General features: G+C 40.8%; 1 protein-coding gene across 2 annotated transcripts in view; it reads left to right on the forward strand.

Moving 5' to 3' along the window:
• Positions 1-12,941, forward strand: part of atp6v0a1b (ATPase H+ transporting V0 subunit a1b) — a 50,896-nt gene extending 37,955 nt beyond the window's left edge. For both annotated transcript variants that reach the window (XM_067435663.1, XM_067435664.1), the window contains exons 20-22: positions 6,300-6,417; positions 6,502-6,673; positions 12,390-12,941. In XM_067435663.1, coding sequence (XP_067291764.1) covers positions 6,300-6,417; positions 6,502-6,673; positions 12,390-12,483 — 384 coding nt within the window. In that variant the 3' untranslated portion in view covers positions 12,484-12,941. The remainder of the gene's footprint in view (positions 1-6,299; positions 6,418-6,501; positions 6,674-12,389) is intronic.
• The last annotated feature ends 597 nt before the right edge of the window (positions 12,942-13,538 follow it).

A 13,538-nucleotide genomic window follows, 5' to 3' on the forward strand; every position in this document is an offset into this window, starting at 1 on the left:
GAGGCCATGTAACCGAAAGACGTGGTCTACTACAGATACCGCTGTCTCCTTGGCTGAGGGTAATTTGGGCAAGGGAAAGAAATGTGCTGCCTTCGAGAATCGGTCCACGACGGTCAAAACGACTCGGTGGGCCGCCGGGCGGGGGCGTTACCCCTTCTAAGGCCACTTTGACCTTCGATTCGATCTCCCATGTGAGTGTAGAGATAACTATCTTCTCTGGCAAAATACACTCGGGAGTAACCGGGCGTTCGGAAGCATCAAAAATACGAGATAAAGAGTCGGGTTTGATGTTTTTAGACCCGGGGCGGTACGAGAGAACAAAGTCAAAACGTCCGAAAAAAAGTGCCTACCGAGCCTGCCTGGAGTTGAGTCTTTTAGCAGATCTAATATATTCAAGGTTCTTATGATCCGTCCATACAATAAAAGGTACCCCCGACCCTTCAAGCCAATGACGCCACTCCTCCAATGCTAACTTGACAGCCAACAACTCTGTTACATATGTCATAATTGCGTTCGGCAGGAGAAAGACGATGGGAGAAAAACACGCACGGGTGCATCTTGTCATCTGAGGGAGAGCGCTGTGAAAGAACCGCTCCTACCCCCACCTCTGACGCGTCGACCTCTACCACGAACTGACGTGTGGAATCAGGGGCGACTAAGATGGGAGCCGAAACAAAGCGGCTTTTCAGTTTGGCGAATACAGCCTCGGCTGTATCGGACCACCTGAACGTCGTTCGGGGAGAGGTCAAGGCAGTCAGAGGTGCGGCTAGCTGGCTGAAATTGCGAATAAAACGCAGATAGAAATTGGCGAACCCCAGAAACCTCTGTAGGGCCTTACGGGAATCTGGACTTGGCCAATCCATCACAGCCTTAACCTTGTCGGGATCCATGCGCATTCCCTCCGATGACACGATGTACCCTAAAAAAGGAACAGACTGTGCCTGAAAAGCGCATTTCTCCGCTTTGACAAAAAGCCCATTCTCTAGCAACCTCTGAAGCACTCGTCTGACGTGTCGAACATGTTCCTGGAGAGACGAAGAAAAAATCAAAATGTCATCCAGGTAGACATATATGAATTGGTTGACCATGTCTCTCAACACATCATTGACGAGTGCCTGGAAAACCGCTGGGGAGTTGGAAAGGCCGAAAGGCATGACCAAATATTCAAAATATTTGAATATTTGACACAGACGAACAAGCAGACACCAAACAAGACTCATGACTTTTATCACTCCACGCAGACACAGAGTTTTGTCCCCAGTCAATCCTTGGATTGTGTAACTCCAGCCAAGGGTGACCGAGGACAACGGGAGCCAAAGGGGAGTCCAGGATGAAAAATGAAATGCGTTCAGTGTGGTTGCCGGAAGGGATCAGTGTAAGTGGTTCAGTGGTGAATGAAATGTCAGGGAAAACTTGTCCGTTAAGTGCGTTGACAGAAATGGTGTTCTTGAGTGCAATGGTGGGTATGTTGAGTTTATGAGCAAGGGCAGAGTCAATGACGTTACCTTCCGCTCCCGAGTCGAGAAGGGCGAGGCTGGAAAAATCCTGAGCTGCCCACAGCAATCTCACCGGGAGGAGAGTGGAGGATGAGGTCTTTTCCACGGAGATCCCGCCCGACAGTAGCCTTCTTTTTACCGCCGGGCGTGGTCTTTTACCGGGCAGGAGTCTAGCAGGTGTCCGTTCACGCCGCAGTACAGGCAAAGACCACAGGATCTCCGTCTGGCCTTCTCCTCCCGGGAGAGCCGAGCTTGACCCACCTGCATGGGCTCCGGGTCGAAGGTGTAGCTGACCGCATCCGTAGCGATGGCCTGAGGGCATTCGACACTCCCATGCTGAGGCTCCATCCTGGATCCTCAGACTCATCCAGGCATCCAGCCGACTCAGACGAGCGTCCACCCTCAACGCAAGATCGATGAGACCGTCAATCTTCTCCGGAAGGTCGATGGTAAAGATCTCCTTCTGGATGCAGTCAGCCAGCCCATGCAGGAACATGTCCCACTGTGCCTCCTCGTTCCACCTGCACTCGGCGGCCAGGGTGCGGAACTCGATGGAATAATCCGAGACCGAGCGGTTACCTTGACGGAGCTCTGCGAGTTGACGTGCCGCTTCTCTTCCGGTCACCGCTCGGTCAAACACCCTTCTCATCTCCGCCGCCAGCGTCTGGAACGAGGAGCAGCAAGGATGTTGATTTTCCCACACCGCCGTTCCCCAAAGTGCGGCTCGTCCGTAGAGCAGGGTGAGGACGAATGCCACCTTGGATCTCTCCGTGTTGAAAGTCTGTGGTTGAAGAGCGAAAAACAAGGAAAACTTGGTAAGGAAGGCTCTGCAATAATTGCTCTCACCGGCATAACTCTCAGGGGTAGGCAGACGTGGTTCCGGTTGCTGCGATGCGGATGGTTTGTGGGGAATCGGCGGTGGGTCGGGCACAGTGGGACCGACGAGTTGTTGCATCTGTTGGGTCAGCTCGGCCACCCGTGCCACCAAGGTGTGTACTGCCTGTCCTGTGGCAGTTAAGTTCGCCTCCTGCTGGTCCAGTCTCTCGTTGCTGCTGGTCAGTAGGGCGTTGATACTCACTGAATCCATGGTTGGTCAGAGCGTTCTGTAACGGATTCACAGAGGCAGGATTCAATAGCAAGTAACTCAGTTTATTTGACAGATTGTGTCACAGAAGACAAAACTCAACACTGATGAAGTCCGGATAAGACGGAGCAGTGAGAGAGGCTTTGTTGGCGACATGGGCAGGCTGTGAGCAGCTGTGACTCGGGAGATCGGTACAGGTAATCCGGGAAGGGATCCAGCGTTTCACGGAAGAGGGAAACGACAACCACACGGAGACACAAGGGGAGACATCTAACAATGCTCTGACAAAGACAAGAGAGAAACAGAGAGACTAAATAGGGTGAAGGTGATGAGTTGCAGCTGGTGCAAGTGATCAGCCACAGGTGCGTGTTGAATGTAGGTGAGGGCGGAGCCTGGGATTGGCTCATCACGCACCTGTGGCTGATCAATTCATCGTGAGCAGCGCGTCACGATGAATTAAAGCCACAGTGCATTGTTCTGTTTAAAATTAACCTGGTTAACATGAAAAATAACACATTTAACCATGAAATAATTTAGTGAAGTGTTCCGTGTGTTTCTCAGTCACCATGACATCCGGCGCTGTGGAAGAAAAAAAAGTTCTACACAAAAAACGAAGTCACTGCCATAAGTTTTTGCCTGAACTACAAAACTAATTTTAAATAATGTATGCCAGTTTAGCTTAAATTAAATATGAATTAAATTATGTATATATTATAACTATATGCTGGCATAACAGAAACGATAAACAAAAAGCAAGTGGTGTCACAGGCAGTGTTCTTCAGAGTGCACCTGTCCTGGAAAGACAGCAATGGATGACACTCTCATCGTGGAGGTTGAGAAGCACACAGTTCTCTGTGATCCACACAGTTTGCTTTATAAAGACTTGCAAGTGAAGGAAAAAGCATGGGAGGAAGTTGGTGAGCGTGAGCGGCTCTTGGTGCTGATGGTACGTCATTTTTAAGTGTTTTTGATAGTCTTTTGTTGTCTCACGAACGAACAACTAAATATGGATAGGTAAATAGAATATACACACATTAATATAGCACACAAACAGTATGGACATGTAGATAGACTGTGATGTGCGTTATTTTGTCATTTTTTAAAAAACGTTGTTAGATAATTTGCTCATTTAGTTATTAATTATTCGATAAATCATTAAGAAGTTTCCTCTTAGTTATTACAGTCATTTATGAATTATCTTTAAGAGGTTTATGATGAGTAATGCATGTAAATGTGATGCCTATCCAATATTTCAAGACGATTTCCTGAAGTTTCTCTTTTTAGCAGTGTACTTTTCATGGACATATAGTGCGATGGCCTTTCTTCTATCAAAAATTCGCACTAAACGAAATATAAAAAAAACATCAGAAACAAGTGAAACGATTTTTTAAAAATAATGGTAAATGCTTCATGATAAATCTGAATCTTTGCTTTATTTCCATTTCAAATACATTAAAGAGAAATGCAAACTTATCCATTATAGAGTAGCCTACTCTGTACACAACTGCGCGTGACAACTGCGCGCGACAAACGCTGCCTGTGTGAAAGCAAAAAGTGCGCGCGCTGCTACTGCTTTACACACGCGCTGCTTCGGCGCTGCCTACGCCCTGCTTGCGCGTGCAGTGTGAAGCCGGCGTGAGACAGGGAATCCATGAACCGTGACAGCTTTACCAAGCAGTGAATATTAGAATACTCTTTGAAAGTTTAGTTTTTCACTGAAACATTATCACAAAAGCTGGTGGGATTAAAATGAGCCATTTCTTGTAAAAAAAAATCTTGATTAGAAATATATTTCAGCGGCACTTTAGGTCAATTTGTACACAAGCGACAAGACTTTTGTCAGGGACTGTATATATATATGCACAGAAAAACACACAAAAGAAAAAAAAACAGTTGTGTGTAAAGGGAAGTGGGTGAATAATCAGGATTTGAAAAACAAATATAGCATATAAAAATATTGCATAGACAAACAGTAGCATGGCGCTAGCAACGTCAATTCTTTCGGTTTCCAGGGAATGCATGAACTGATAAATAAAAGCATACTATCAGTGCAATGTAACTCGCTGTTTCTAATTGCATAAAAATAAATGAAAATGAGACCATGGCTATGTTCTGAAAATACTAGCTTACTACATTCTTAATACTGCCTATTATAGGCATTATACAACAATAAAGATTTAAAACAGTTGTTTTCCACATATTGTGGAGGACCATTACATATTGTTATTATCTTGGAAAGAAAACTATTTATGCATTTTTTATTGCATTTTTATGCAAACATGACCATCTAATCAAATAATGAGTCACCTGTTGGTATTTCAGGTTTATATATCACAAATTAGGAGTTTAAAGGCAACTTTAAAGGAATAATTCATCCAAAGTAATATAATTTACCCTCAAGTTGTTCCAAACCCATAAGACTTTTGTTCATCTATATAACACAAATTAAAATATTTTCAGTAAAACCCGGTAGATTTCTGACCCTCCATTGAAAATCCGTGCAAGCAAAATGTTTATGCTTCAAAAAGTTCATAAAGTGACTATAAAAGAAGTCTATATGAATTGAGGGGTTTAATCCAACTCTTCTGATGCTTCGTCTACACTAATCCAGAAATATTGGAAAGCATCTTTTCTTCCATTGTGGCCTTCTTTCCACACTGAGACAGCATTTTTGTATTTTTTGAAAGCGCTCTCCCTTGTGGATGAATTGGAAAACGTTGTTTTGGCGTTGTAGTGTGGACTGGAAACAGGCATTTGAAAACGATGACATGTTTAGTCCTGTGTTGAATAATCTACAGATAGAGATCTATGTTTATACAGGTATGTGCCTGTATGTGCTTCACTTTCAGTGTGCTGAAGACACATCTTCATATTATAGTACTGCAAAGACAACATAAAATCTACTTAATTGCAATTACTGTCCTGCAGCAAAACATTAGGGCAATTGCGTTATAAACCATACAATGAATGGCAAATGAGTAGGACCTGAACGCACCAGTAAGTGGTGATATATTTTACTAATAAAGCAATCATGCCAGAAGAACAGCATAATCATTTTATTATGTCTAGTCTCTTCGTATCATCTCCGTGAGCTTTTATTACATTTTATGCATACACAGTGAGATAATTTAAGCACCTTCTGAGGGTTCAGTTTGGACAAGAAAGATTTGGGAAATGCTAGAAAACGCAAGGGTGGACAGAGAGCATTTGAAACGAAACACCTTTTTTGAATGTATCTGGATTAATGTAGAAGTAGCCTGAAGAGACATGTTGGCTTTATAGGCTGAACATTGCATGTACATAGAGCATGTCAAGTGGTAAACGAAAGCACAAAGTACAAGGTAAATGACAGAATTTACTTGTTTTGCTGGTAACACTTTAGTATGAGGAACACATATTCACCATTAACTATGACTTTTGCCTCAATAAACTCCTAATTTACTGCTTATTTATAGTTAGTAAGGTAGTTTTTGTAGCATTTAGGTTTAGGTATTGGGTAGGATTAAGGGGAATAAACTCATGCAGAATAAGGGATTAATATGTGCTTTATAAGTACTAATGAACAGCCAATATCCTAGTAAATGCATGCTAATAAACAACTATTTAATAGTTAATAACTCAACCTTAAAATAAAGTGTTACCGTTTTGCTCAACTAACCCATAGGTTTACTTTTATAGATCATTATTGACCCAATTCCGGTGTTCTTTTTTGTCTGCAGTTTAACTTTGGAGATATGGCTGTTCATCAGGCCATTCACACTATAGAGTACTGCCTGGGCTGCATATCCAACACAGCCTCATACCTGCGGCTCTGGGCCCTTAGTTTGGCTCATGCTCGTAAGTACACACACACAAACATCATAAATATCCATATATCCACAGGCTTGTTGAAATCTAACTTTCTCTTTCTCTGTATATCAGAGTTGTCTGAGGTTCTTTGGGGAATGGTGATGCGTCTTGGGCTGTCCTCTCGGAGTGGTGGTGGATTCTTTGGCCTGTCGATCATTTTTTCGGCCTTTTCCACACTAACAGTCTGCATCTTACTCATCATGGAGGGACTGTCTGCATTCCTGCATGCTCTGCGCTTGCATTGGTGAGATACACACTACAACTCACATGTTCGAGGTTTTAGCAGTGTGACCACACACAAATTAAATAATGAATGTATTTAAAAATGTAAACAACTGACCTTTAACTGATCTTTTGTTCAGTCATAAAACTCTAGATTACGCAGTCTGATAGGTTAACATGGCATCTTTTAGCAATCGCCTCATTTACTACATAGCACAAGCTGATTGGCCTCTGCCGATTCTGCAGCCAATAAAATTGCTTGCTCAACATTTAAATATTCTGGTTCAATGTTCAATGTAAGCCTGTCCTAGCCTGACAAGCCAGACCCACATCAAGATGTTTGGTCTGGAAACTCACCATAGACAGGGCTCAATCTGAGGGGCGGGATAAACGGTTGTCTTTCAAACTCCCTCTGCACGCGATAGGATAGCGCTACAACCAACCAGAGCAACGAAGGTGAAACAGAGCTTGTTGATAGATTAAACATTCACCGTATCCGGTCGGCTAAACTCTGAATACATCTTCCCTTTTTAAGAATGACTTCAGTGCCATTCTTTGTTCTTTTCTCAGAGAAAAGCTTAACTCCAAGTCTTCCAGAATCGCAGTCAAAGCTGATTCGAAAGACCGCCGCTCGCCAGTTTCTGTGTTTACTAGAAGCACGCAAACGCAACTCGGCCGTCGTCATTATGGCCCCGCCCGCCCGCTGACTCTATACACGATGTGATTGGCCCGTCCAGAGTGAGAGGAATACAGCTCAGAAGGGTATTGAGAGTTCCTAGACGACACTTGTGGGCAGATTAAATTTGCTGCCGCTAGGGTGCGTCTAGATTTCTAGGCTAAGCCTGTCCTGCAGAGTTTAGAATTCCTCTAAAACCCTCTACCTCCCCCAGGTCCACCTGTCTATATCTGCCTATTCATGCAGACAGCAGCATATCTTACATGCTCACAGCAGCATGTGTGCGTATCTAGTTCATATTTGCTTTGCAGCAGAATATTCGTACCAGATCTTTACCAGAGCCTCAGGGAAGCTATTTTGAGCATCCAAGACCAAGTCCTATCTACTTGAATAAGGGAATCTTGAAATCTCAAAAACTGCTTACCGAAATCACAATTAAATGACTTCAGCAACAAAATCAGCAACAAAATCTGACATGAACTGTCCCATTAATGTTGTTTCTTTTGCTCAAATAGTGTTAAAAAGCTTATTTTTCAGGCTGCATCAGCCAATGTGCATGCGCAGTTCTAAGCGTGTGTCACTGATGCTGTGTCTAATTTGCATACTGTCCATCCTAAAAATAATTTAAAATGAGAATTAGTGTGTCCCAAATTGTAGCATGTTGAAATGAGTATTGCAAAGATACCTGGATGGCCTTTTTTAACTTTTTAGAATTCATAGTGCAGATCCGTGCTAGCCTGACGTGGTCATACTCAATTCTAGTCAGAATATGAGTCTGAAACTGCTCCATTGGGCTGTGATTATGGGCCGTGTTTCAACCGAACCAGGAAAGACCTCAATTGGATAGACCTACAACCAATCAGAGCAACGAAGCGACGCATTGTCAAATGTCAACATAGTTCAACTGCACTGTGTTGCCAAGTCCACGTTTTTTCCCCGCGGGTTGTTTTCCATGTCCGCAGGTTGAAGCGACTATTATGTGATATATAGACCCATGAGTGCGAATTTTAGCTGGCAACCTTGCAAAATAACACACATTTTACCCCCCAAACGCCATTTTCTCCCGGAGAACCCCCCGAGAAGCTATTGTTTAGGGTTAGTAGTTGGCGGGTTTTATTGTAAAAACTTGGCAACCCTGTCTGCACGCGCGCTGGAATCAGGCTTGAATACACGATCTTTGCCGGTGTTGTAAAAAAATAAAATAATTTAATGATACACAGAGTACTTACCCAACATGATCATCATTTCTGAGAGAAATTGTGAAGGTGAATGCATATACAAACAAGCTCTCCGTTTAGGATTCGAACAAATATAATCCAAGCCCCTTTGATGACGTGCATGATTACGTTACTGTTGATCATCTGTCCATCATTGTCTAAAGCCCGCCCTGATGATTTCATTGGTCTGAACAGTTTCTGTTCGGGGATAATTACTCCTCTATGGAGAAGGGCCAGACCGAACTGCCCGACCTAAAAATGTGTGGGTGGGGTTAAGATAGGCTGGCATCCAGGCTAGATCCGTGCACACTCTAACGGCTAATATTGGCCACAACCCATTGCGCATTGCACGAGGATTCTATTAGAACTACAAAAACTAGTAAAAAGTGTTTAAAAAACTACAAAAATGGCGGATGTGCGAGTCCGATGGTCAAGTAGAGAGGTTTAGATAAATGTGTCTAAGTGTTTTATAATCAGCATCTAACCTGACGGAAAGATATTTATTCGATGTTATCGACATTATATTTCATCTGCAACAGTATTGTGAACTTTTGTAAATTTGTAATGTTTGGTCATTAACTTTTAAATGAGTTCATATTCTGCATGAAAGACCCACAAACGGCAGGAAATTAAATTAAAGTGAATGTGGAGGATTTTAACTGTGACAAGATGATTGACAGAGCAGTTTAAACGGTGACGGATGCACATAACTAAGCAACAGAGCTATCCATTAAAGACGCAATTATGAGTCCCAAGTAGTATGTCCCAAAGCTTGCCTGCTATTCTACTACACACTAAAAAAGTATGTACTTTTTCTTTACAAAACAGTACATACTTTTAGGGCATAGTTAAGTAGGCGAATTAGGATGCAGCTTGACTGTTTCGATAGCAATCGGAGCTTCTAACGGCAGCTGTAGTGACACGATGACTTTATTAATCGATGATTGGCCCTCTTATTTAGATGTTTGTTTGTTTTTTCGTATTATTATTCATAAGTGAGTGCACCATATTTCTATCTATAAGTCTTTATCCAGTGTGATTTACATTAACATGCCAAATCCTTTCCGAGAGTTGTCATGATTGAAATTGTTAAAAAAAAATCGAGCTGTACAGCTTAGAGGATTAGTCTCTTCTAGAAATGTTTTTTTTTTTAAATCACTCTATCCTCTCCACTCTTTTCTGTTAATAGCTGAAGGTCTAGATAATGTCATCCTTCTGAAATGTGCTACAGAGGGAAAGAGTGTGAAGAGGAAAGGTAAACATATCACTGCCTCTTAAGAATAACTTTACGTCTGGATAACTGTAACTATTATTGCAAAGCAGAACTGTCTTACATTGTCCAAATATTCAGCTTAGGGGCATTAAACTTTTGCAATTAAATCCACTCATCCAGCTTAAAGTGATTCAAATAAAGCAAAAATCCACTGCTGTGAAAAACAATCAGTTCATTCATGTGATTGGGGCAGATTTGTCTGCTGCAAATATTATTTTACAGACTTAATTACAGGAATAACACATACCTAACCTGATGGCATTGTTTCACCCAGTGCAATATATGTTGTATATAAATAAAGTACATTGATCATTATCAGCGAACTGTTTCTGCAACTAAAATGCAATGTACATTTCTTGTTCAAAGTGTAACACTAGGAGACAATACACATGCCATCTACTGAAACATGAAAAGCAGTATTTCTATTGGAACAAATTATTTTACACCTGCTTGTTATATTAGCTCATATTTAATTTGAATACTGCAAATTGCATAATTTGTTTCATTCATTGCATGGCAAGTCATATGTTGAAACACAGTTTGCTGTATGCTATAGTGACGGCAAGAATGATTTTTAGCGAGAGGCGTTAATTGTGATATTTAAGTGTCATTCCCGTCTCGACTCATTTGCAATGCTTTCCACATTCAGTGCTTACACAGACATGTTGGAGGTAAATGAGGTTCTGCACTCTTGGGTTTTTATTTGTTCCATGTGTGGAAAGATGGAAGAGTCTTTTCTCTCATTACATAAATATTTACCACAGCAGTGAGACATTCCTTCTTTCTTAAACTTTCCATTTTATGTGTTTTCTAATTTACACAAACAAGATGAACATCTGAAATAAGGAGGCAATGTTCCCTCTCTGTAGTAATTTCTTTTCTTTTTTTTTTTAACCCAATGTGAAATATCTTTTTAGCCACCATTTAATGTTTAAAAGTTTTAAGGCATATATGAAACACCATTTACTCTTTTCGCCTTTGTCATGCACACAATCACTCAACTTTCTGTTTGCTTTTAAAAGTTTGTGTCTGGACATTACCTTACTCAAAATCTTAACTTTCAGTTCAAAAATATGTTCTCTTCACTGCAAATCTAAACACTGTTATCTATAAGCTCCTGATAGTGACGGAATGTGTGATTATAGCTTTTTTTCACTTCTTATCTTTGGATAAACCTGGAGAAATTGAAAAATGGGCCCATTATAGACAAAGTAGGAGAATTAGCCCTAATACAATTTGCCCATAGAGCTTAAAGGGATAGTTCACCCCAAAAAATATTTCCAGGGGGAGTTCTCCCCCCGGAATGCATTTAGGATTGAAAACGCGTGTTATTTTGGCAAGGTTGCCTGTTAAAATTCGCATTCCTGGGTCTATATATCACATAATTGAGGTCGCTTCAACCTGCGGAGATGGAAAACAACCCGCGGGAAAACCGCAGACTTGGCAACACAGTGCAGTTGAGTTCTATTGACATTTGACAACTAACGTTATGCATCGCTCTGCTGCTCTGATTGGTTGTAGGTCTATCCAATTGATGTCTTTCCTGGTTTGGTTGAAACACGCCCCATAATTACAGCACAATGGAGCAGAATCAGACTCATATTCTGACTAGAATTGAGTATGACGATGTCATGCTATACATTAACACCAAATAAAACATAAATGTAACACTCTTGTGGGCCGATATCGACAGATGGAAAAAACTAAAAGCGTCTGGAATTAAGACATGCTTTTTTTGGGCGGTAAATAATGTCTCAAATAACAGTAAATTGACAATCACAAACCATAGTAAATCACCTTGTGTGATTTATTTAAATAAATCTTCCCATGAATTGTGTGTCTGAAAGGGAAACTCCTACAAATGCATATGCGTTGAGGTCAGCCGCAAAAATAATAGATATCAAAAAAACTTGGAAAAAAAAAAATTCATTACAGTTTTCAGTACATTAAAATATATAACAATAGAAAACTTATTTTAAATCAGAATGCTATTTCAAAATATTACTTTTTTATTGTCTTTTTAAACAACTAAATGCTGCCTAAATGAGCATAAGAGGCTTTGCAAAGGTATTTTTTCAGTGCTGCCCCAGTGCCTGTATGAATGAGAGGGCATCCCTGTTTAAAAAAAAAAACAGCATATGCTGGTTAGCTATGTTTTGAAGCATGGCAGTTGGTTTGAGCTGGCCCTGAACTGAAGTTAGTTTCATAGGACCAGGACTTGACCAGCTCAAACCAGCTCAAACCAACTCCCATGCTTCAAAACATACCTAGCCAGCATAATCTGTTTTATTTTTTTTCAACAGGGATGAGAGGCATTTTAGCCACTGATAGCTGGCATAGTATAGCTGACTCCCCACTGGCTGACACATTCCTCATATGGTCATATAGCCCAACCCTAATCCTCACTCTTTTACTTCAGATCTCTTTTGCTTTTGAGAAAATAACCACAACATACTTTAAATACATAAAAATGCAAGTAAAATGTTGTCAACAGGAACCCACAGGTGTTTTTCCTATTAGATGTCCCTGCCCTGACAATGTGTTCTTTTGTCCTGTCTTTCCTGTCATTTAGGGTGGAGTTCCAGAACAAATTCTACACAGGACAGGGCTTCAAGTTTGTCCCATTTTCCTTCGAGAGTATCCTGGAGGGTCGGTTTGATGAATGAGCTACTACAACTCCATCAAATATCATAAATTCCCTCTTGTGCATGGATCCTGTCTCACCCTGTCCTCTTCAGGAGCAGTACTGTCTGGTGGAGTGTTTGTAAAATGTGACCCCTGACCTCTAAATGCACATTTTCTGGGGTGTTTTTGAGATGTGTTCTGTAAGCCGTTCTCCCAGATTTATTGCCTTTCTGTATAAACAGTCCCTCAAAAAATCTATCAACTATAATGGATGTTGTATTATAAGGCTATAAATCAACCAATGTGTAGTCAGTGACCTAATTAAAAAACTGCAATGAATCCTGATTGGAAATCTAGATAGATGAATTACTGTATTTTTAATCATTTTGCAGACTGCACTCGAAAAGAGCCACATCTAGCTAATGATTTATTGAAGCGCAGAGCATAACTGGAATAAAACCTATGTTCACTATACTGTAGAAGTTTTCATGACTTTAAAATGTTTGGATTTTTACAGCTAACCATTAAAAAACCTGATCTAAATCCATTAGTAAGCCTAGCCTTTATGGCTAAATTACATGATGAATCAATAGATAAACACTAATGAATGTTGTGGTTTCCCTGCTGATATTATTCTGCACCTGCCTCTCCACAAATCCACTCTACTGTATTCATGTCGTTTTAAAGGGGAAGAAGAATTAGATGGTTTCAGGGAGAGGAATATCTCATCCTTGAGTCAAAGTGACTCTCAGTTTGACCCCACATGTTGCAGCTAGTCATAAAAAACCCAACATTTAACAGAGTAAAGGTTAACATCCTGATAGTGAATTAACAGCAATGGATATATCATAAGACAGCTTGTTAAAGGTGTCAGTGTTTGGTGGACAGCTTTGTCTTGCTTAAAAGTGAAACATATCAATGTGGAAATAAAATATAAAAGATTCTATTTATTATCTATTTATTTGTTGCAGTGTTTTGTTGTTTTTCTGTGGTGATGTGGCAAGTATTTTACATGCAGAAAAGAGTGTTTTTGCATGAATGAACATTTCAGTAATGCTTATACAATCAAAACAGTCAAACATGTTTGTTGTTCAAT

The sequence above is a fragment of the Pseudorasbora parva genome, chromosome 24 (assembly GCF_024679245.1).
Source record: "Pseudorasbora parva isolate DD20220531a chromosome 24, ASM2467924v1, whole genome shotgun sequence".
Taxonomy (NCBI): Eukaryota; Metazoa; Chordata; class Actinopteri; order Cypriniformes; family Gobionidae; genus Pseudorasbora; species Pseudorasbora parva.